The sequence below is a fragment of the Ranitomeya variabilis genome, chromosome 1 (assembly GCF_051348905.1).
Source record: "Ranitomeya variabilis isolate aRanVar5 chromosome 1, aRanVar5.hap1, whole genome shotgun sequence".
Classification (NCBI taxonomy): domain Eukaryota; kingdom Metazoa; phylum Chordata; class Amphibia; order Anura; family Dendrobatidae; genus Ranitomeya; species Ranitomeya variabilis.
The window spans coordinates 1166793307-1166817511 of record NC_135232.1 but is presented as its reverse complement, the minus strand read 5'-3'; the positions used below and the strand labels follow the sequence as shown (position 1 = coordinate 1166817511).

Below are 24205 nucleotides of genomic sequence, written 5' to 3'. Positions count from 1 at the left end.
ACTGATGTCATGTTGTCTGACAGAATCCTTGTATGTGTTCCGTGTAGCTGCGGAAGGAATTCACAAAGAGCGTGATGGATAGCTTTCAGCTCTCTTATATTAGACGAGTCGTCTGACTCCGTAACCGACCATAGACCTTGTGCTACCTGATCTCTCATATGTGCTCCCCAACCACTAGGACTGGCATCCGTGAATATTGTGTTTGAAGGTTTAACTACCCAGGGGACCCCACTAACCAAGTGATCTGGTTCTAGCCACCAGGATAGAGATTTAATTACGTCTTCAGAAAGGGAAATTTTACCGTCTAGATGACCTTGTAATTTTATTTCCTCATGTAAAATTGCATATTGTAAACACCTTGAATGAAATTGGGCCCATGGTACTGCTGGGATACATGACGTGAAGGAGCCAAGGAGGGACATGCCTTGTCTTAAAGATATTAGAGGTTTATCTATTACCGACTGTACCTTATTTCTTATTGTCAATTGCTTGGATTGTGGTAAGAAACATTTTTGGCTTATGGAGTCTATTATAATCCCCAAGAATGTTTGTCGAGTAGTTGGAAGAAGTCTAGACTTTTCCCAATTCACCAACCACCCTAGCCTCTGCAGGGACGAGACCATATTACACAATCGTTGGTGACATTGTGACGGGGAACTTCCTACCACTAAAAGATCATCAAGGTACGGAATTATGAGGGTATCTTTTACTCTTAGGTATGACATTACTTCCGACATTAACTTAGTGAATACCCTTGGAGCTATTGATAGTCCAAAGGGCATTGCTGTATACTGAAAGTGTCGTATACGTCCATTCAACACAATCGCCACGCGGAGATATTGTTGATGTTCTATAAAAATTGGCAGATGGTAATACGCATCTTTTAGGTCGAGTACCGTCATAAAACAATGGGGAGACAACAGTTTTATGGTGGATCGGATAGACTCCATTTTAAAGGTTTGATTCTGCAAAAAGGTGTTCAATTTTTTAAGGTTCAATATGGTTCTGAAAGATCCATCTGGCTTTGGGATTAAAAATAGAGGGGAATAGAACCCCTTTTTTTGCTGAAAAAATGGGACTTCCACCAAAACCCCTTTGGCTAGAAGGTTCAATACCTCCTGCTCCAAAGCCTCCTGCTGTAACTGGGTTTTTAAAGAAGTCAATAGAAATGAGTCCGGCGGGACTCGGGAAAATTTTAATTTTAGGCCGAAGGTGATGATACTATTTGCCCAAATGTTCGAAGTTATTTTCTGCCATTGATCTGAGAAGGAAGACAATCTACCTCCGACAGGCAGATCTGTTCTAACGGGGTTTTTCCTCAGTTTTGTAAGGGCGCTTCCCAAAAAGTGCTCCTCTCTGTCTGGTGTCTCTAGTGGCCCAGCGATCTTGGCTCTTGAAATCCTTCCTCTTGTTAAACATGGGCTTTCGGAACGCCCTCCTATAAGATGGAAGGTAATTATTATTAGGGAAGCCCTTTTTCCTCTCCCCTGCTTTAGTCAGGATCTCGTCCAGCTTAGTACCAAATAGGTACTCACCCTGACATGGAAGACCACACAATTTGGATTTTGTCTGGGGATCGCCTTTCCAGCCCTTAAGCCACAGGGCTCTACGTGCTGCATTAGTCAGCCCCGCCGACTTGGCCGCTAATCGTATTGAGTCAGCAGATGAGTCTGCCAGGAAGGCTGTAGCACCCCTAATTAAAGGTATAGAGGCTCTCAACTTGTCTCTAGAGAGACCGTTTTTAAGTCCTTCTTCCAAGTCACTTAGCCAGACTAGCATGGACCTAGCGGTGCATGTAGCTGACACAGCCGGTTTTAGGGCTCCCGCACAAGATTCCCACGCTCTTTTAAGGAGAGAGTCGGCTTTGCGGTCCAAAGGATCTTGTAGTGAACCTGAATCCTCCACAGGTAGCAGGGATTTTTTAGATGTGGAAGCCACTGCTGCGTCTACTTTTGGGGCTTTTGACCAGGTCGAGAATTCCTCATCATTAAAGGGATAACGTCTCTTTGAAGATGGTGGTAGTCCCCTCTGCCCCTGGCTTTCCCACTCTTTTTTAATTAAATTTTTAACTGCTGCTATCACCGGAAAGGAGGGTCTTTTCCTTTCGGACAGCCCAGCGAACATTATGTCCTGCTGTGTTTTAGGGGTCTTAGAATCCTCAATGCCCATAGTGTTACGGACGGACTTCACCAGGTTATCTATACTGTCGGTGGGGAAGCACGTATCTTGATCCTCATCCGAGGAAACATAATCCCTAGAAACATCCGAATCTGCATTCTCTAATTCGGAAGATTGGTCAGATATGGGTGAAACATACTCTCTTGTCCCCTTAGGACGCGTTTCTTTTCCCGAACTATGCAGGGCTTGTAGTTCTTCTCTAATCAACACTCTAATGTCCTCAGATTTAACCGAGGCCTCTTCCCGTAAGGTGGAATCAATGCATGGTTTACAAAGTTTCTTTGTGTAACTATCCGGAAGGGGCTGAAGACATATCGCACACTGTTTGTGTTTCGTTTTTTCAGTACATTTTGCCTAGAGTGTTAGAGAAGAGGGGACAGCAATCAGCTTAATAGGGTAGATGTACACTCACCCCAGTGAAGCGTCTGTGAAGGTACCGGCTGACGGGGAGGAGACTGCAGAGGCTTGCTCTTTTTAGAAGATCCACTCCGCTTGGAGCGGCTGCTGCTGCTGGCATGGCTGCGAGGAGTAGTTGCGGTGGCCTCAATAGAAGACATCGCAGGGTCCTGTGCCGAATCCATATTGGACGCCGGAGCGTTACCGCCGGCGTCCTTTTCACATGGGGGCCGCCATCTTCTTCCTGTTGAACCCGGAAGTGCTAATCACTTCCGGGTCGCGGCCATATTCCATATGCCCGCGCTGTCACCGGCACCAGCGCCGGCGCCGTCTCCTCCCTCTCCTCGGAAGCTTTTCAGCTTATACTTCCGGGGGGCATACTGGGGCTCCACGCCGTATAAGCGCTCGCCGAGGACGGCGCAGCGTTCCCCATTACAGCGCTAACTCCCCGCAGACGTTCCGGATGATTTTCTGTGAGCCAGCACTCTCCAGCCCTGGCCTCACAGCGTCTGCCAGCAGAGGGGGGAAGCTGACACCAGGACCCCCGACGCTGCTTCCAGCTCTGGAGCCCTTGCCGTCCTCACAGGTAAACCGCGCAAGCGGCATCCAGGCTAGGCATCCTCTTCTCCGTGGATTTCCCATAGGAACAGGAAACCAAACTGTGGGAGCGAGGGGGACCGCCCCTTTTATCTCTCCGTAGGGTTTCCTGTTCCTAGGGGCGGATCCCCTCTCTCAGTGGGTGCTGTCGTGGCGAAGAGAAAATACGGGGCAAATATAGACAAATACATTAAACATGAGCAAAACCAAGGCACACGGGTACATAAGGAGGGAGGACCCTGCCCGCGAGGGCTCGCAGTCTGCAGGGGACGGGTGATGATACACTAGAAGAGGGCAGAGCTGGTTGTGCGGCGGTTCAGTAGGTTCAGGATCACTGCAGGCTGTAGGCTTGTCGGAAGAGGTGAGTCTTCAGGTTCTTTTTGAAAGTTTCTATGGTAGGCGAGAGTCTGATGTGCTGGGGTAGAGAGTTCCAGAGTATGGGGGAAGCACAGGAGAAGTCTTGGATGCGGTTGTGGGAAGAAGGGGTGAGAGGGGAGTAGAGAAGGAGGTCTTGAGAGGATCGGAGGTTGCGTGTTGGTAGGTACCGGGAGATCATGTCACAGATGTATGGAGGAGATAGGTTGTGGATGGCTTTGTAGGTCATTGTGAGGGTTTTGAACTGGAGTCTCTGGGCGATAGGAAGCCAGTGAAGGGCTTGGCATAGGGGAGAGGCTGGGGAATAGCGGGGATCAGAGGACCAGTCATCACTATGAGGATCAGTCACCACTATGAGGGTCAGGTCATCACTATGAGGATCAGCCATCACTATGAGGATCAGCCATCACTATGAGGATCAGCCATCACTATGAGGATCAGCCATCACTATGAGGATCAGCCATCACTATGAGGATCAGCCATCACTATGAGGATCAGCCATCACTATGAGGATCAGCCATCACTATGAGGATCAGCCATCACTATGAGGATCAGCCATCACTATGAGGATCAGCCATCACTATGAGGGTCAGTCATCACTATGAGGGTCAGTCATCACTATGAGGGTCAGTCAGCACTATGAGGGTCAGTCAGCACTATGGGGGTCAGTCAGCACTATGAGGGTCAGTCATCACTATGAGGGTCAGTCATCACTATGAGGATCAGTCATCACTATGAGGATCAGTCATCACTATGAGGATCAGTCATCACTATGAGGGTCAGTCATCACTATGAGGATCAGTCATCACTATGAGGGTCAGTCATCACTATGAGTATCAGTCACCACTATGAGGGTCAGTCACCATTATGAGGGTCAGTCATCACTATGAGGGTCAGTCATCACTATGAGGGTCAGTCATCACTATGAGGGTTAGTCATCACTAAGGAGAATGAGTCATCACTATGAGGGTCAGTCATCACTATGAGGATCAGTCATCACTATGAGGGTCAGTCATCACTATGAGGATCAGTCACCACTATGAGGGTCAGTCATCACTATGAAGGTCACTCATCACTAAGGAGAATCAGTCATCACTATGAGGGTCAGTCATCACTATGAGGATCAGTCACCACTATGAGGATCAGTCATCACTATGAGGATCAGTCACCACTATGAGGGTCAGTCACCACTATGAGGGTCAGTCATCACTATGAGGATCAGTCATCACTATGAGGGTCAGTCATCACTATGAGGATCAGTCACCACTATGAGGATCAGTCATCACTATGAGGATCAGTCACCACTATGAGGATCAGTCACCACTATGAGGGTCAGTCATCACTATGAGGATCAGTCACCACTATGAGGGTCAGTCATCACTATGAGGGTCAGTCATCACTATGAGGGTCAGTCACCACTATGAGGGTCAGTCACCACTATGAGGGTCAGTCACCACTATGAAGATCAGTCATCACTATGAGGATCAGTCATCACTATGAGGATCAGTCATCACTATGAGGGTCAGTTGTTGTGAATTGTATTTCTTGGCTCCCTCTTGTGTTCTCTAGCGGTATGACACTTGGATTGTCTGTCTCCAGGTTTTTACTCACCTGGCCTGGGTGTTCCTATTTAGACTTCCTTGAAACTCAGTATGGTGCCTGGAATCGATGTTACTAGTCTAGTCTTTTGGCTCCTGTCTCCTGCTTTTTGCAAGATAAGCTAAGTCCTGCTTTCTTATTTTTGTTTATCCGCATTTCTGATATTTTGTTCCAGCTAGTTACAATGCGATTCTGATTTTTGCTGGAAGCTCTAGGGGGCTGATATTCTCCCCCTGCACCGTTAGTCGGTGCGGGGGTTCTTGGATTTTCAGCGTGGATATTTTGATAGGGTTTTTTGCTGACCGAATAAGTTCTCTTTCTATTTTCTGCTATTATTTAGTGGGCCTCACTTTGCTAAATCTAGTTCATACTTAAGTTTGTCTTTTCTTCTTACCTCACCGTTATTATTTGTTGGGGGCTTGTATTTCATCTTTGGGGTCCCTTCTCTGGAGGCAAGTGAGGTCTTATTTTCTCTGAAAGGGTTAGTTAGTTCTCCGGCTGGTGCAAGACGTCTAGAATCAACGTAGGTACGTTCCCCGGCTACTGTTAGTTGTGTGCTAGGATCAGATATTCGGTCAGCCTAGTTACCACCTCCCTATGAGCTAGTTTTTGTGTTAGCAGACTTAGTTTGTACATTTGAGATCCTCTACCACTAGGATCACAACAGTATTCCAGGCCATTAATGCATTGCTGAAGCGGGATTAAAAGAAAAGAAGTTCTGAGTTTTTTTTTTTTTCTTCCTTCCCCTTTTTCTCTGAGTGGCTTGAAGCTCTGCTGTAGACATGAATGTTCAGACTCTGATTACTAGTGTGGATCAGCTTGCTGCAAGAGTGCAGGGCATTCAGGATTTCGTTACTAGCAGTCCTATGTCAGAGCCTAAGATACCTATTCCTGAGCTGTTCTCTGGTGATCGATTTAAATTTAGGAATTTCAGGAATAATTGTAAATTGTTTCTATCTTTGAGACCGCGTTCGTCTGGAGACTCAGCTCAGCAAGTTAAAATTGTTATCTCTTTCTTGCGCGGCGACCCTCAGGATTGGGCTTTTGCATTGGCGCCAGGAGATCCGGCATTGACAAACATTGATGCGTTTTTTCTGGCGCTCGGTTTACTTTATGAGGAGCCCAATCTTGAAATTCAGGCAGAGAAAGCGTTGCTGGCTATCTCTCAGGGCCAGGATGAGGCTGAAGTGTATTGCCAAAAATTTCGGAAATGGTCCGTGCTCACTCAGTGGAATGAGTGTGCCCTGGCCGCAATTTTCAGAAATGGCCTTTCTGAAGCCATTAAGAATGTGATGGTGGGTTTTACCATTCCTACAAGTCTGAGTGATTCTATGGCTTTGGCCATTCAGATAGATCGGCGTTTGCGGGAGCGCAAATCCGCTAATCCTCTGGCAGTGCTGTCTGAACAGGCACCTGACTCAATGTTATGTGATAGAATTCAGACTAGAGCTGAACGAAGAAATCATAGACGTCAGAATGGGTTATGTTTTTACTGTGGTGATTCTACACATGTTATCTCGGCATGCTGAGGGTCAGTCATCACTATGAGGATCAGTCATAACTATGAGGTTCAGTCACCACTATGAGGGTCAGTCATCACTATGCGGATCAGTCATCACTATGAGGATCAGTCATCACTATGAGGGTCAGTCATCACTATGAGGGTCAGTCATCACTATGATGAGCAGTCACCACTATGAGGGTCAGTCATCACTATGCGGATCAGTCATCACTATGCGGTTCAGTCACCACTATGAGGATCAGTCATCACTATGAGGGGCAGTCATCACTATGAGGGGCAGTCATCACTATGAGGGTCAGTCATCACTATGAGGGTCAGTCATCACTATGAGGGTCAGTCATCACTATGAGGGTCAGTCACCACTATGAGGGTCAGTCATCACTATGAGGGTCAGTCATCACTATGAGGGTCAGTCATCACTATGAGGGTCAGTCATCACTATGAGGGTCAGTCATCACTATGAGGGTCAGTCATCACTATGAGGGTCAGTCATCACTATGAGGATCAGTCATCACTATGAGGATCAGTCATCACTATGAGGATCAGTCATCACTATGAGGATCAGTCACCACTATGAGGGTCAGTCACCACTATGAGGGTCAGTCATCACTATGAGGGTCAGTCATCACTATGAGGATCAGTCATCACTATGAGGATCAGTCACCACTATGAGGATCAGTCATCACTATGAGGATCAGTCATCACTATGAGGGTCAGTCATCACTAAGGAGAATCAGTCATCACTATGAGGGTCAGTCACCACTATGAGGATCAGTCATCACTATGCGGATCAGTCACCACTATGAGGTTCAGTCACCACTATGAGGGTCAGTCATCACTATGAGGATCAGTCATCACTATGAGGTTCAGCCACCACTATGAGGATCAGTCATCACTATGAGGGTCAGTCATCACTATGAGGGTCAGTCACCACTATGAGGGTCAGTCACCACTATGAGGGTCAGTCACCACTATGAGGGTCAGTCACCACTATGAGGGTCATTCATCACTATGAGGGTCAGTCATCACTATGAGGCTCAGTCATCACTATGAGGCTCAGTCACCACTATGAGGCTCAGTCACCACTATGAGGGTCAGTCATCACTATGCGGATCAGTCATCACTATGAGGTTCAGTCACCACTATGAGGATCAGTCATCACTATGAGGGTCAGTCATCACTATGATGATCAGTCATCACTATGAGGGTCAGTCATCACTATGAGGGTCAGTCATCACTATGAGGGTCAGTCACCACTATGAGGGTCAGTCACCACTATGAGGGTCAGTCACCACTATGAGGATCAGTCATCACTATGAGGTTCAGTCACTACTATGAGGATCAGTCATCACTATGAGGATCAGTCATCACTATGAGGATCAGTCATCACTATGAGGGTCAGTCATCACTAAGGAGAATCAGTCATCACTATGAGGGTCAGTCACCACTATGAGGGTCAGTCATCACTATGAGGGTCAGTCATCACTATGAGGATCAGTCACCACTATGAGGGTCAGTCATCACTATGAGGATCAGTCACCACTATGAGGATCAGTCATCACTATGAGGATCAGTCATCACTATGAGGGTCAGTCACCACTATGAGGGTCAGTCATCACTATGAGGATCAGTCATCACTATGAGGATCAGTCATCACTATGAGGATCAGTCATCACTATGAGGATCAGTCATCACTATGAGGATCAGTCATCACTATGAGGATCAGTCACCACTGTGAGAGTCCTGTGAGTATTACACAATGGACAGTTTGATGACCAGGCTCATGTTTAAAGTGGTGGCCATAACTAGGACAACCCCTTTTTGATCTAAATGTTTGGCCTCAATAAAATATTAAAGCTCATACTCACGTCATGTGCTTGCGCAGTTCCAGAGGTGTCAGTATTTGCGGTCCAGGGGCTCTCGTGCGCTTGCTATGATACGTGATGCCCGGCGTCCAGTCAGTGCTGGCGTCATTGTCCCTGCCTTTATACGAACTGAACATGAAGAGAAAGTCCAGGCTGCATCTGATCTCTCACTTCCTCTTCCTGGTCAATTCATTCCAAGGCGGGGACAATGAGGCCAGCGCTGATTGGGCAGCGGCCATCTTGTGTCATAACTGCACGAGAGCCCCGGGACCAGGATTGCTGACACCACTGGAACAGCGCCATCACGGGAGGGGAGTATAAGCTGTTTTATTGTATCAGTGCAAAATATTTAGGTCAGGATCAGGAAAAGTTTGTCTTAGTAGTGGACAACCCTCTGTCCATCAGGAACAAGTGATCTGACAGGCGCAGCTCTTTTAGTATCATTTCTCCCTCCTCACCCTCACTACCTTCCTGACTCTTCATGCTTTGTGAAGCCTGATATCAGAGTTGTACTGGAGACTCAGGAGAGCACATCGATCTGTGCTGGCTTCTCAGGCACATTGTTCCCCAACACATCACACTCCAAGAAGTTCAAATTTTATGTTTTTTAGTAATCACAACAATTGCTAATTTAGCTTGTTTTATGAATGGATAGTGCAAAGTTTGTGGATATTTCATAGAAATAAGTACAGTTTTCTTGCAAATGAAAGTGTGCTTCTCAGGAACATTGTTCCCTAAAACATATTCTCTCTCTTGCTTCAGATTATCTGCTGAAATAGAGAGGAAAATGTCTGCTTTGTCAAAACCTCGTGTTATTGAAGGGAAGATGCTGTTAGAGGATGATGATTACGCAGACCCCACACTGCATGAGGATTTAGGGGAAGAACGTGAGATTGATTCTCTTGATGAGGTGGAAGTAGGGGAAATTGATTCGGAAACAGAGCAAGATGGTGAGAGTGATGAGGATGAAGAAGATATAGAAACATGAGATGGTGAGAGTGATGAGGATGAAGAAGATATAGAAACATGAGATGGTGAAAGTGATGAGGATGAGGAAGATATAGAAACATGAGATGGTGAAAGTGATGAGGATGAAGAAGATATAGAAACATGAGATGGTGAGAGTGATGAGGATGAAGAAGATATAGAAACATGAGATGGTGAGAGTGATGAGGATGAAGAGCATATAGAAACATGAGACGGTGAAAGTGATGAGGATGAAGAAGATATAGAAACATGAGATGGTGAAAGTGATGAGGATGAAGAAGATATAGAAACATGAGATGGTGAAAGTGATGAGGATGAAGAAGATATAGAAACATGAGATGGTGAGAGTGATGAGGATGAAGAAGATATAGAAACATGAGATGGTGAGAGTGATGAGGATGAAGAAGATATAGAAACATGAGATGGTGAAAGTGATGAGGATGAAGAAGATATAGAAACATGAGATGGTGAGAGTGATGAGGATGAAGAAGATATAGAAACATGAGATGGTGAAAGTGATGAGGATGAAGAAGATATAGAAACATGAGATGGTGAGAGTGATGAGGATGCAGAAGATATAGAAACATGAGATGGTGAGAGTGATGAGGATGAAGAAGATATAGAAACATGAGATGGTGAGAGTGATGAGGATGAAGAAGATATAGAAACATGAGATGGTGAGAGTGATGAGGATGAAGAGCATATAGAAACATGAGACGGTGAAAGTGATGAGGATGAAGAAGATATAGAAACATGAGATGGTGAAAGTGATGAGGATGAAGAAGATATAGAAACATGAGACGGTGAAAGTGATGAGGATGAAGAAGATATAGAAACATGAGATGGTGAGAGTGATGAGGATGAAGAAGATATAGAAACATGAGATGGTGAGAGTGATGAGGATGAAGAAGATATAGAAACATGAGATGGTGAAAGTGATGAGGATGAAGAAGATATAGAAACATGAGATGGTGAGAGTGATGAGGATGAAGATATAGAAACATGAGATGGTGAGAGTGATGAGGATGAAGAAGATATAGAAACATGAGATGGTGAAAGTGATGAGGATGAAGAAGATATAGAAACATGAGATGGTGAGAGTGATGAGGATGAAGAAGATATAGAAACATGAGATGGTGAAAGTGATGAGGATGAAGAAGATATAGAAACATGAGATGGTGAGAGTGATGAGGATGAAGAGCATATAGAAACATGAGATGGTGAGAGTGATGAGGATGAAGAAGATATAGAAACATGAGATGGTGAGAGTGATGAGGATGAAGAGCATATAGAAACATGAGATGGTGAAAGTGATGAGGATGAAGAAGATATAGAAACATGAGATGGTGAGAGTGATGAGGATGAAGAAGATATAGAAACATGAGATGGTGAGAGTGATGAGGATGAAGAGCATATAGAAACATGAGATGGTGAGAGTGATGAGGATGAAGAAGATATAGAAACATGAGATGGTGAGAGTGATGAGGATGAAGAAGATATAGAAACATGAGATGGTGAAAGTGATGAGGATGAAGAAGATATAGAAACATGAGATGGTAAGAGTGATGAGGATGAAGAGCATATAGAAACATGAGATGGTGAGAGTGATGAGGATGAAGAAGATATAGAAACATGAGATGGTGAGAGTGATGAGGATGAAGAGCATATAGAAACATGAGATGGTGAGAGTGATGAGGATGAAGAAGATATAGAAACATGAGATGGTGAGAGTGATGAGGATGAAGAGCATATAGAAACATGAGATGGTGAGAGTGATGAGGATGAAGAAGATATAGAAACATGAGATGGTGAGAGTGATGAGGATGAAGAAGATATAGAAACATGAGATGGTGAGAGTGAGGATGAAGAAGATATAGAAACATGAGATGGTGAGAGTGATGAGGATGAAGAAGATATAGAAACATGAGATGGTGAGAGTGATGAGGATGAAGAAGATATAGAAACATGAGATGGTGAGAGTGATGAGGATGAAGAAGATATAGAAACATGAGATGGTGAAAGTGATGAGGATGAAGAAGATATAGAAACATGAGATGGTGAGAGTGATGAGGATGAAGAGCATATAGAAACATGAGATGGTGAGAGTGATGAGGATGAAGAAGATATAGAAACATGAGATGGTGAAAGTGATGAGGATGAAGAAGATATAGAAACATGAGATGGTGAAAGTGATGAGGATGAAGAAGATATAGAAACATGAGATGGTGAGAGTGATGAGGATGAAGAGCATATAGAAACATGAGATGGTGAGAGTGATGAGGATGAAGAAGATATAGAAACATGAGATGGTGAAAGTGATGAGGATGAAGAAGATATAGAAACATGAGATGGTGAGAGTGATGAGGATGAAGAAGATATAGAAACATGAGATGGTGAAAGTGATGAGGATGAAGAAGATATAGAAACATGAGATGGTGAGAGTGATGAGGATGAAGAAGATATAGAAACATGAGATGGTGAAAGTGATGAGGATGAAGAGCATATAGAAACATGAGATGGTGAGAGTGATGAGGATGAAGAAGATATAGAAACATGAGATGGTGAGAGTGATGAGGATGAAGAGCATATAGAAACATGAGATGGTGAAAGTGATGAGGATGAAGAAGATATAGAAACATGAGATGGTGAGAGTGATGAGGATGAAGAAGATATAGAAACATGAGATGGTGAGAGTGATGAGGATGAAGAAGATATAGAAACATGAGATGGTGAGAGTGATGAGGATGAAGAGCATATAGAAACATGAGATGGTGAGAGTGATGAGGATGAAGAAGATATAGAAACAGGAGATGGTGAAAGTGATGAGGATGAAGAAGATATAGAAACATGAGATGGTGAGAGTGATGAGGATGAAGAGCATATAGAAACATGAGATGGTGAGAGTGATGAGGATGAAGAAGATATAGAAACATGAGATGGTGAGAGTGATGAGGATGAAGAGCATATAGAAACATGAGATGGTGAGAGTGATGAGGATGAAGAAGATATAGAAACATGAGATGGTGAGAGTGATGAGGATGAAGAAGATATAGAAACATGAGATGGTGAGAGTGAGGATGAAGAAGATATAGAAACATGAGATGGTGAGAGTGATGAGGATGAAGAAGATATAGAAACATGAGATGGTGAGAGTGATGAGGATGAAGAAGATATAGAAACATGAGATGGTGAGAGTGATGAGGATGAAGAAGATATAGAAACATGAGATGGTGAAAGTGATGAGGATGAAGAAGATATAGAAACATGAGATGGTGAGAGTGATGAGGATGAAGAAGATATAGAAACATGAGATGGTGAAAGTGATGAGGATGAAGAAGATATAGAAACATGAGATGGTGAGAGTGATGAGGATGAAGAGCATATAGAAACATGAGATGGTGAGAGTGATGAGGATGAAGAAGATATAGAAACATGAGATGGTGAAAGTGATGAGGATGAAGAAGATATAGAAACATGAGATGGTGAGAGTGATGAGGATGAAGAAGATATAGAAACATGAGATGGTGAAAGTGATGAGGATGAAGAAGATATAGAAACATGAGATGGTGAGAGTGATGAGGATGAAGAAGATATAGAAACATGAGATGGTGAAAGTGATGAGGATGAAGAAGATATAGAAACATGAGATGGTGAGAGTGATGAGGATGAAGAGCATATAGAAACATGAGATGGTGAGAGTGATGAGGATGAAGAAGTTATAGAAACATGAGATGGTGAGAGTGATGAGGATGAAGAGCATATAGAAACATGAGATGGTGAAAGTGATGAGGATGAAGAAGATATAGAAACATGAGATGGTGAGAGTGATGAGGATGAAGAAGATATAGAAACATGAGATGGTGAGAGTGATGAGGATGAAGAAGATATAGAAACATGAGATGGTGAGAGTGATGAGGATGAAGAGCATATAGAAACATGAGATGGTGAGAGTGATGAGGATGAAGAAGATATAGAAACATGAGATGGTGAAAGTGATGAGGATGAAGAAGATATAGAAACATGAGATGGTGAGAGTGATGAGGATGAAGAGCATATAGAAACATGAGATGGTGAGAGTGATGAGGATGAAGAAGATATAGAAACATGAGATGGTGAGAGTGATGAGGATGAAGAGCATATAGAAACATGAGATGGTGAGAGTGATGAGGATGAAGAAGATATAGAAACATGAGATGGTGAGAGTGATGAGGATGAAGAAGATATAGAAACATGAGATGGTGAGAGTGAGGATGAAGAAGATATAGAAACATGAGATGGTGAGAGTGATGAGGATGAAGAAGATATAGAAACATGAGATGGTGAGAGTGATGAGGATGAAGAAGATATAGAAACATGAGATGGTGAGAGTGATGAGGATGAAGAAGATATAGAAACATGAGATGGTGAAAGTGATGAGGATGAAGAAGATATAGAAACATGAGATGGTGAGAGTGATGAGGATGAAGAGCATATAGAAACATGAGATGGTGAGAGTGATGAGGATGAAGAAGATATAGAAACATGAGATGGTGAAAGTGATGAGGATGAAGAAGATATAGAAACATGAGATGGTGAAAGTGATGAGGATGAAGAAGATATAGAAACATGAGATGGTGAGAGTGATGAGGATGAAGAAGATATAGAAACATGAGATGGTGAAAGTGATGAGGATGAAGAAGATATAGAAACATGAGATGGTGAGAGTGATGAGGATGAAGAAGATATAGAAACATGAGATGGTGAAAGTGATGAGGATGAAGAAGATATAGAAACATGAGATGGTGAGAGTGATGAGGATGAAGAAGATATAGAAACATGAGATGGTGAGAGTGATGAGGATGAAGAGCATATAGAAACATGAGATGGTGAAAGTGATGAGGATGAAGAAGATATAGAAACATGAGATGGTGAAAGTGATGAGGATGAAGAAGATATAGAAACATGAGATGGTGAGAGTGATGAGGATGAAGAGCATATAGAAACATGAGATGGTGAGAGTGATGAGGATGAAGAAGATATAGAAACATGAGATGGTGAGAGTGATGAGGATGAAGAGCATATAGAAACATGAGATGGTGAAAGTGATGAGGATGAAGAAGATATAGAAACATGAGATGGTGAGAGTGATGAGGATGAAGAAGATATAGAAACATGAGATGGTGAGAGTGATGAGGATGAAGAAGATATAGAAACATGAGATGGTGAAAGTGATGAGGATGAAGAAGATATAGAAACATGAGATGGTGAGAGTGATGAGGATGAAGAGCATATAGAAACATGAGATGGTGAGAGTGATGAGGATGAAGAAGATATAGAAACATGAGATGGTGAGAGTGATGAGGATGAAGAGCATATAGAAACATGAGATGGTGAGAGTGATGAGGATGAAGAAGATATAGAAACATGAGATGGTGAGAGTGATGAGGATGAAGAGCATATAGAAACATGAGATGGTGAGAGTGATGAGGATGAAGAAGATATAGAAACATGAGATGGTGAAAGTGATGAGGATGAAGAGCATATAGAAACATGAGATGGTGAGAGTGATGAGGATGAAGAGCATATAGAAACATGAGATGGTGAGAGTGATGAGGATGAAGAAGATATAGAAACATGAGATGGTGAAAGTGATGAGGATGAAGAAGATATAGAGAAACATATTATATGGGAAGCGACAAAAAAACAAATGGAGCAATAAGCCAGCCATGCCAACTAAATGTAGGGAACCTCCAAACGTCCTCACTCACCTTCCTGCAATTAGAGGAACAGCGAGGAGCTAAAACTGCAGCTGAATGCTGGAATAGTTCATTCACAGATGACATTCTGGACTCTTGTCACACACACAAATCTATATATTAGAAAGGACAAGTTCATCTGCAGAATCCTCAAGCCCACACATGAGATAGACTGAAGGCTTTTTTTAGATTGACGGAGGGTTAAGCCTAAAGTTGCCATTATTATTTGTACTGCTGGAGTGCTGATGGTTGTCAAACTCCACACATGCCGCTATCTCTAGAGACAGCAGAATCTGAGAAGTTAAAATGCAGGGAACGGATCCAGCTCGGGTTCTAGCAGCAGCGCAGGAGCTCAGATACACTGCTTGCGCCATCCCATTGACGTCACTGTACGGCTCAATGCATTAAGTACCACCACATAAATGCAGCACCCCAGGTGACCGGTTGCTGCAGTAATGTTGCTTTCCTTTCGGAGAGAGTAATATCATGCTCAGAGGCAATGGAGTTCTCTTCACCAGGTAAGGTGAAATCCAGGCTAGGAGGGGGAGCTCAGGACCCGGATTCAGGGGAGCTTCCATAAGCTATATGTATCCTGACCTGGAGGAGGAGCGGGCCAGTCTGTGAGAGACAGTGGACAGAGACAGTTAATCTCCAGGAGCGAGAGATAGAAGAATCAAGTCTGGAACTGAGAGCAGACAGAGAGAGGCCTGGCAGCCACGAGGAAGCTGCAGCCTCTGGAAGGAAAGAGAACCTGATGGGTTGTTGTATGTGGTGGAGCTACAGAGGAAAAGAGCAGAGAAGAGAGAAAGGACCCAGAGGGGAACTGTGGCGCCCCAGGGTCCTGGTCGTCACAGTGGCATTGCTTTCCTCCCGGGGAGAGTGATGCTACGTTCGGAGGCAAGAAAGGATAACTGTAACCAGGTACCACAAACATGCGACACATTCACACTCCAGGCCACAAGGGGGAGCTTTTGATCCTATTTACTAGGTGACTCCCCATATACAGTATATATAACTGGTAGTCTGTAGGGAAAGTTAGTTAGTTCCAGACATCCGTCTGAGGAGGACAGAGGGTCAACAGAGCTGTGCATGCCCCAAGAGCTGCAGCTCCCGGAAAGAGACATTTTGAAGGCAGAATTGATTGCAGTAAGCGTGCCGGAGAGGAACCACAGGAGAGGATACCAGAAGGGGACCAGCAGCGAGCAGGCTGCTTCCTTCTGAGGCGCAGAAATACCGGTAGCCGGAACACCGAGGTTGTGAGGACCATCACGCCTTACATCAGAGACCGGCAGGACAGCTAATTGCATGTTACCTGTCCGCACCTACACCCCACAGAGCCGGGTCATCTAAGAAATCCTATAAACAGGCTCAAGTCACCAGTCATACGGGTTTTGTCCTATGCTATCCGGGTACAGAGAGAGAGAACATCTGTGAGGACCTTATGTGAAGCTTAGCAGTAAGGGACTACACCACTACAGCGCAAAGGAAGGCTTCTATTCTCCACCTGGATAAGAGGACTCTGGACTTGCTTCTGAACCGGCTGGACCCTGCCTGCCCTGTGATCTGGTGCCCTGGACTGTCGCTGCTGAAACCAACAGTAAACAAGGTAAAGAGACTGCAATCATGTGTCCTCGTTCTTCTCTGCACCTCTCACCATACCACCATCTACACACCGGGAGCCCTGGGGATATACTTCACCTGTGGGAAGGTATACCATCTAGCTGCCATAACATCACCCCAGCGGACCCCTTAAAGCAGCATCTGTCACACTGACCGAATGCCACAGGTGGCGTCACAAACATCCCTTTTAAGACCTTTCCCTTTTACATGGGCGCCCAGGGCCATGGACTGGGTCGTAGCCACCGCGACATCTCCCTGTGAACAGCTGGACCAGGTACCAAGTACCCCACGGCCCTGGCGGGCGACTCAGAACAGCTGAAGGACATCCCCAAGAGGACCCCTTTAAAGCAGTGTCGGTCCCACTATTGACCGAACACCACAGGTGGCGGCACGACAGACTTATTCACAATTCCCCTTTAAAGACCATTCCCGCTTAACGTTGAGCCCCAGGGCCATGGACCGGGTCGCAGCCACTGTGACATCCCCCTTGAGACCGGACCTGGTACCGAATACCCCGCTGCCCTGGCTGGGCGACTCATAAACATGTGTAAATATGTCCTTTCGTGAGAAGTATTTCATAATGATGGCTCCATGAAGAAGACCCTGCTTTGTCCCGCATTCCCTCCCATCCTCTCACCTCCACTTTGTCCTGCGGTTTTGGAACCATGTTTTGACTTGCGAGTCGCTCATATGCAGGGATTTGGCCAGAGTGGCTCTTTCGGCAGACGCCAGGTACTTCTGTCGGTGGAATCTCTTCTCCAGCTCACAGATCTGGAGTCGGCTGAATGAAGTTCGGGGTTTTTTCCTTTTTGGGGGCGTACGGTTCTGATATGGATGGCCAATCCTCCGAGACGAAAAGGCTGGGAGTGTAGCTGAAATAAGAAAACATGTATGATGAAAGGGCTTATATACTCATTAATCCACCACCATCTACCATAATTATTAATAATTGTAAAGCGCTGCGGAATATGTTGGCACTATATAAATAAAATTATTATTATTATTATTATTATTATTCGTCCACTCAGCCATGGAAAATTCGATCCACCCCCTCCACATGAATCCCATCTGACGATCTGCACACACAACGGTAATCCTTTCTTCTATTCTCCCATCCTCTTAATTCAGAAGTTTCTTTCACCCATTTCACTGCTATGCTACAAATAATGATGTTGTCGTGCAATACAGGAACAACCACCAGAGGTCAAGGAAGGGAGGTAACAGGAGCTCACCTCAAACAAAGACCAGTAGAGCTGAGCAAACACCACTAGGGGGCAGTAGAGAGGTTGTACAAGTCCAAGTCAGCAACAGCCAGGAATGCAGTGTCAGAGGGGAAGGCAGGAGCAAGGTCTGAAGCAAGCCAGAGGTCAAAAGCCAGTTGGGAGCGCGGGAACAAGAGAACAAGATGAAAGCACAGCCAGAAACATGCCAAAAGTCAGAGCCAGACAGAAAAATCCAAAACAGAAATGTGAGAGGGATGCACAGGTCAGAAGTCAAGCAGAGAAAATTAACCCCCGCCTGACCAGGTCGGAAAGCAGAAAGCAAACCCCGACCTGGATCATGACAGTACCCTTCTCTCAATGGGGGGCCACTGGACCCTCAGGCTTCTCAGGATATCTGGCATGAAAGGCCCGGACCAACCGATCCGCATGGACCGAACACGCTGGAACCAATCACCGGTCCTCAGGACCGTAACCTCTCCAATGAACAAGATATTGAAGAGAACAACAGACCATCTGAGAATCCACAATCCATTCCACTTCATACTCATCTTGCCCATTCACCGAGACCGGAGGCGGGGAAGATGGAGACCCCTCAAAGGAAGACCCCAACGGTTTCAAAAGGGCTTTGTGGAATACATTGGGGATCCGTAGAGATGGTGGAAGATGCAAACGGGAAGCCACAGGATTGACCACTTCCATAATCTCATAAGGACCAATGAACTTAGGGCCCAATTTAGCAGAAGGAACCTTAAGTCTAATATTCCTGGTAGATAACCAAGCCTTATCCCCTACCCGGAATACAGGCCCCACAGACCATCTTTTGTCAGCTAAAAATTTATATATGCCCTGAGCCTCCCCAATATTCTTCTGGACCTCCTTCCACACCTCCCCCAACTGCCGGATAGCCAAATCTGCCCTGGGACACCCCGAATCTAATCGAGAAAACTCCCCAAAATGAGGGTGAAAACCATAATTGCAGAAAAAAGGGAAGGTGCCCATGGACTGATTAATGCAGTTGTTAAAAGCAAACTCCACCAAAGGTAAAGAAGAGAACCAATCATCCTGCCGGGCAGCAGTCAGACCATGCAAAATTTGTTCCAGAGACTGATTGGTCCCCTCAGCTTGACCATTAGTCTCCGGATGGTAAGCGGATGAAAAAGTCAAATACCCAACCTTTTACAAAACACCCTCCAAAACTTGGACACAAACTGTACCCCCCTATCCGAGACCACACTCAAAGGCACACCATGCAACTGCACCACATGTTCAACAAACAATCTAGATAAAGTTTCAGCATTGGGCAGACCTGCTAAAGGTATAAAATGCGCCTGCTTACTAAATCTGTCCACAACCACCCAGATGACGGTATTACCATTAGAAGGGGAAAGATCGGTGATAAAATCCATGGACAGATGAGTCCGTGGTCTATCTGGAATCGGCAAAGGCACCAATTCCCCAGCCGGCCGGTTATGGGAGTTTTTGGCACGAGCACATAACTCACAGGCAGACAAAAATCTCACAACATCCGAGGTCAAACACGACCACCAAAACAACCTAGTGATGGCTTTACGGGTGTCTGAGATCCCAGGATGCCCACTCAGGGTTGAGTTGTGGAACTCCCAGAGCACTCAGACAAAATTGAACAGGCACAAAAAGCTTATTAATAGGCCTTGACGGAGGAGCCAGAGAGTGAGCTTCACGAATCTCCTGTTCCAGCACAGCGGAAATCCCAGACACAACCATCCCATGTTGAAGAATGGATGAAGGAGGTTCGGGAGGAGATTTTAGGTCCAGACTACGAGATAAGGCATCCGCCTTGACATTTTTAGAACCCTGACGAAAGGTGATAGAGAATTGGAATCCTGAAAAAAAAGTGACCATCTCGTCTGCCTAGGAGTGAACCTCTTAGCAGACTCAATGTAAGCTAAATTTTTTGTGGTCCGTAATTACAGTGATTGGGTGAACCGCCCCCCCAAAAAATGCCTCCATTTTTCAAACGCCAATTTAATGGCCAGCAGCTCCAGGATCCCCACATCATCATTTCTTTCTGCAGGCAAGAATTTCTTAGAAAAGAAAGCACAAGGACTTAAATTAGTTAAAGTGGTGGGTCCCTAGGACAACACCGCCCTCACCCCCACAATAAACGGTTCAGACGGATCTGTCTGAATCAACACAGAGACGGACATAAAACATTTCTTCAACAAAGAGAACGCCGCAACGGCTGAGGTTGACCAACTATTGATATCAGCCCTTCTTAGTTAAATCAGTGAGGGGCTTGACCACCTGAGAGAACCCCCCTTATGAACTTCCGATAATAATTGGCAAACCCCAGGAAGCATTGCAGACCTTTCAGATCTCTTGGTTGAACCCAATCAACAATGGCCTAAACCTTCCTAGGGTCCATACGGAGCCCCTCAGCAGACAGAATGAACCCCAGAAAGGATAATTCCTGAACAAAAAATGAACACTTTTCTAGTTTAGCAAATAGAGAGTTCTCCCGGAGCCTCTGGAGAACCGCACGAAGGTGACCCATGTGAGTCTGTTTATCCGGCAAGTAGATTAAAATATCGTCAAGGTAAACCACCATAAAATGCTCAATAAAGTCAGCAAAACATGGCTAATAAAGTTCTGGAAAACTGCCGGCACATTAGTCAGACCGAAAAGCATAACTAAATTCTCAAAAAGCCCCTCAGATGTGAGAAACACAGTTTTCCACTCATCCCCCTCCCGTATCCGGATAAGGTTATATGCCCCCCGGAGATCCAACTTGGAAAACCATTTTGCCCCAGATAATTGGTTGTATAAATCAGGAATAAGTGGTAGAGGGTACGTATTCCTCACAGTTATCTTATTTAACTCCCAAAAATCGAGGTATGGGCACAAACTACCGTCATTTGTCTTTACAAAAAAAACTCCCTCCGCCATGGAAGAACCGGAAGTCTAATGTGTCCTTTGCAAAGACTCTCGGAGATATATTCTTTCATGGCAACTCACTCTGGACCAGAGAGATTGTATAAACTGGCCTTGGGCAATTTAGCATTGGGAACAAGGTCAATACTACAATCAAAGGGGAGGTGAGGTGGTAAAATCTCAGCCTCTTTTTTTGAGAAAACATCCTCGAAGCCCTTCATGTACTCCAGAATACCCTCCAGACTGACGGATGACACAGATACAGGAACACAGCAATCATTGGAACAATTAGTTCCCATTTCACAATATCCCGCGAATCACAATCAATAACCGGGTTGTGTAGTTACAACCAGGGAAACCCCAACTCCAGCCCTGCAGGAAGATTGTCCAAAATAAAACATGAAATACTTTCCTGGAGTACAGACCCCACCTTGAGAATAAATTCTTCAGAGACAAAATGGATACCGTTCTTAGTGAGGGGTGTAGAATCAATGGCCACAACATTCATGGGGGTTTCCAACCTAACTGTCCCTAACTTGCAAGTGGCCACCAATTTAGAGTCAATCAGATTCACCGACGCCCCACAGTCCACAAATCCGAAGTTCCTAACACCAATTTCTACTTTAAGCAGTACTGAGCACTTTAAGCAGAAATGATGAAAAATGTACCTACCTGAGAGTCTGGGTAACCTCCTCGACAGTTACCCAGACTTAGGTGTTTCCTGACTCCTTGGAGGTCGAAGGACAATAGAGAAAATCCTTCTTCCAATGTCCCGGAGCACCGCAGTAAATGCAGAGCTTGCCTTCCCGTTGCCTTCTCCTCTCCCTCTCCTTGAAGAGGGTGTCCCCCACCCATGTCCATGGGTTCAGCTTGAGGCACCAACTCTGACTTGACCGGAAGCAACGGGGTCTCCTGGTGCATGTGAGTTGCCCGCCAGGTACCTGGTACCGGGTCCGATGTTCACAGGGGGATGTCATGGTGGCGACTCGGTCCGTGGCCCTGGGTGCTCATGTAAAAGGCGAAATAGAGTTTATGTTTCTGACTCCACCTGTGGTATTTGGTCAGTGGGGACAGACGCTGCTTTAAAGGGTCCGCTGGGGTGATGTTATGGCAGCTAGATGGTATAACTTCCCAAAGGTGAAGTGTACCCAGGGCCGCCATCAGGGCATGACAGCCATGACTGGCGTATGGGGCCCGGTGAGCAGAGGGGGCCCGCATCGGGCCCCGTCTAATCTGCTCACCGGGCCCCCCCCTGCCGGCGCTGCGGGCCCCCCACCTGCCGGCGCTGCGGGCCCCCCCCTGCCGGCGCTGCGGGACACTATTGACGTGCGGGCCTGTGCCCGCACGTCAATAGTTAACAGCTGCCGGCCGCCGCCAGCCAGTCGGAGGCTGGCAGCTGACTTCAGCGGCCGCAGTGCGCAGTCGCACTTCGCCGGCGTCTGACGTCATTGTCAGCCGCCGGCGAGTGCGTCCTTCACCTGCGGCTGCGTGGAGGAAGTGAGGTTCCCCGCCGCAGGAGCATGGCAAGGTAAGAACTCGGCTTTTTTTTTTTTCAGAGCGGCGATCCCAGGGGGGTGGGGCCCGGGGCAGAACGCTGGACATGCTGGGGCAGAAAGCTGGACACGGGCAGTATGCTGGACACAGGGGCAGAGATGCTGGACACAGGGGGCAGTATGCTGGACACAGGGGGCAGAGATGCTGGACACAGGGGGCAGAGATGCTGGACACAGGGGGCAGAGATGCTGGACACAGGGGGCAGAATGCTGGACACAGGGGGCAGAATGCTGGACACAGGGGGCAGAATGCTGGACACAGGGGGCAGAATGCTGGACACAGGGGGCAGAATGCTGGACACAGGGGGCAGAATGCTGGACACAGGGGGCAGAATGCTGGACACAGGGGGCAGAATGCTGGACACAGGGGGCAGAATGCTGGACACAGGGGGCAGAATGCTGGACACAGGGGGCAGAATGCTGGACACAGGGGGCAGAATGCTGGACACAGGGGCAGAGATGCTGGACACAGGGGCTGAGATGCTGGACACAGGGGCTGAGATGCTGGACACAGGGGCTGAGATGCTGGACACAGGGGCTGAGATGCTGGACACAGGGGCAGTATGCTGGACACAGGGGCTATGAATGATGCTGGACACAGGGGCAGAATGGAGATATGGGGTATGATGAAAGACATGGGGGCATGACTGGAGACACTGGGGGCAGAATTGGAGACAGGTTGTGCAGGATCATGGGGCAGGATGGATACGATGGAGACAGATGGGGCAGGATGGGGAGATCATATGGGGCAGGATGGATACTCATGAGGGCAGGATGGGAGAACATATGGCTGACGCCAGGAATGAGACACACGGGGGCCAGGATGGGGAATATTATTACCATAGGGACTAATTAAGGGATATTATTACTGCAGTGATGTATTTATTTTTTGAGGACAGTGTTTTAAATGGGGGGCGGTCCTGTTACTGTGTAGAGTGACACTATGTCGCCTTTTTTTCTTCATGTGGTGTAATGTAGAAGTTGGGAAAAATTAAGTAATGTGTTCTACAAGCGGAGCTCGAGATAACTGTGTTATTTCCTGCAGAAACGAGTCCTGGCTGGAAGACATGATGGCGGTCTGTGCTGGATGAAAGATGAAGGACTTCACATAGAGACGTCACTGGTGAGTCAGTGTTACCTATACACTGACACTATACACTGTATACTATATACTGAGGTCCTGTGTATAATTTCACTAGTGATCACTGTATTATCTGTACACAGACACTGCATACTAAGTACAGATCTCCTGTGTATAATGGCACTTATGGTGATAGTGTGGTGCTTTTTTTTTATTACTGATCAGAATTGTAGTATTCAGTCACTATGTGGTGGTAATATGTGGTCTGGACATGGTGTTGCGGTATTTGTCCCTTGTATGTGATATTATTCGATCACTGTGGTGGTAATATGCGGTCTGGTCATGGTGTAGCGGTATTTGTTCTTTGTATGTGATATTATTCGATCACTGTGGTGGTAATATGTCATCTTGTCATGGTGTAGCGGTATTTGTTCTTTTTATGTGATATTATTGGTCATTTTAAAAATTGAAAAATAAATAAAAATATACCTAAATTGTTTTGCATATTTTAACAAATATTTAATAGGTTACAGCAGAGTAGTGCCCGGCCAAAAGAGTCTACCG

General features: G+C 45.7%; 1 protein-coding gene and 1 long non-coding RNA gene across 2 annotated transcripts in view; one reads left to right on the top strand and one right to left on the bottom strand.

The window, feature by feature from the left end:
• TLX2 (T cell leukemia homeobox 2) overlaps positions 1-24205 on the bottom strand; it is a 171863-nt gene that overhangs the window by 7791 nt on the left and 139867 nt on the right. Inside the window, exon 2 of the mRNA XM_077280476.1 lies at positions 17512-17746. Within this exon, the coding sequence (XP_077136591.1) occupies positions 17512-17746 (235 nt within the window). The remainder of the gene's footprint in view (positions 1-17511; positions 17747-24205) is intronic.
• LOC143793477 (uncharacterized) lies at positions 22463-23684 on the top strand. The gene is made up of 2 exons (XR_013220133.1): positions 22463-22535; positions 23606-23684. It is a non-coding gene; the product is annotated as an uncharacterized LOC143793477 (long non-coding RNA).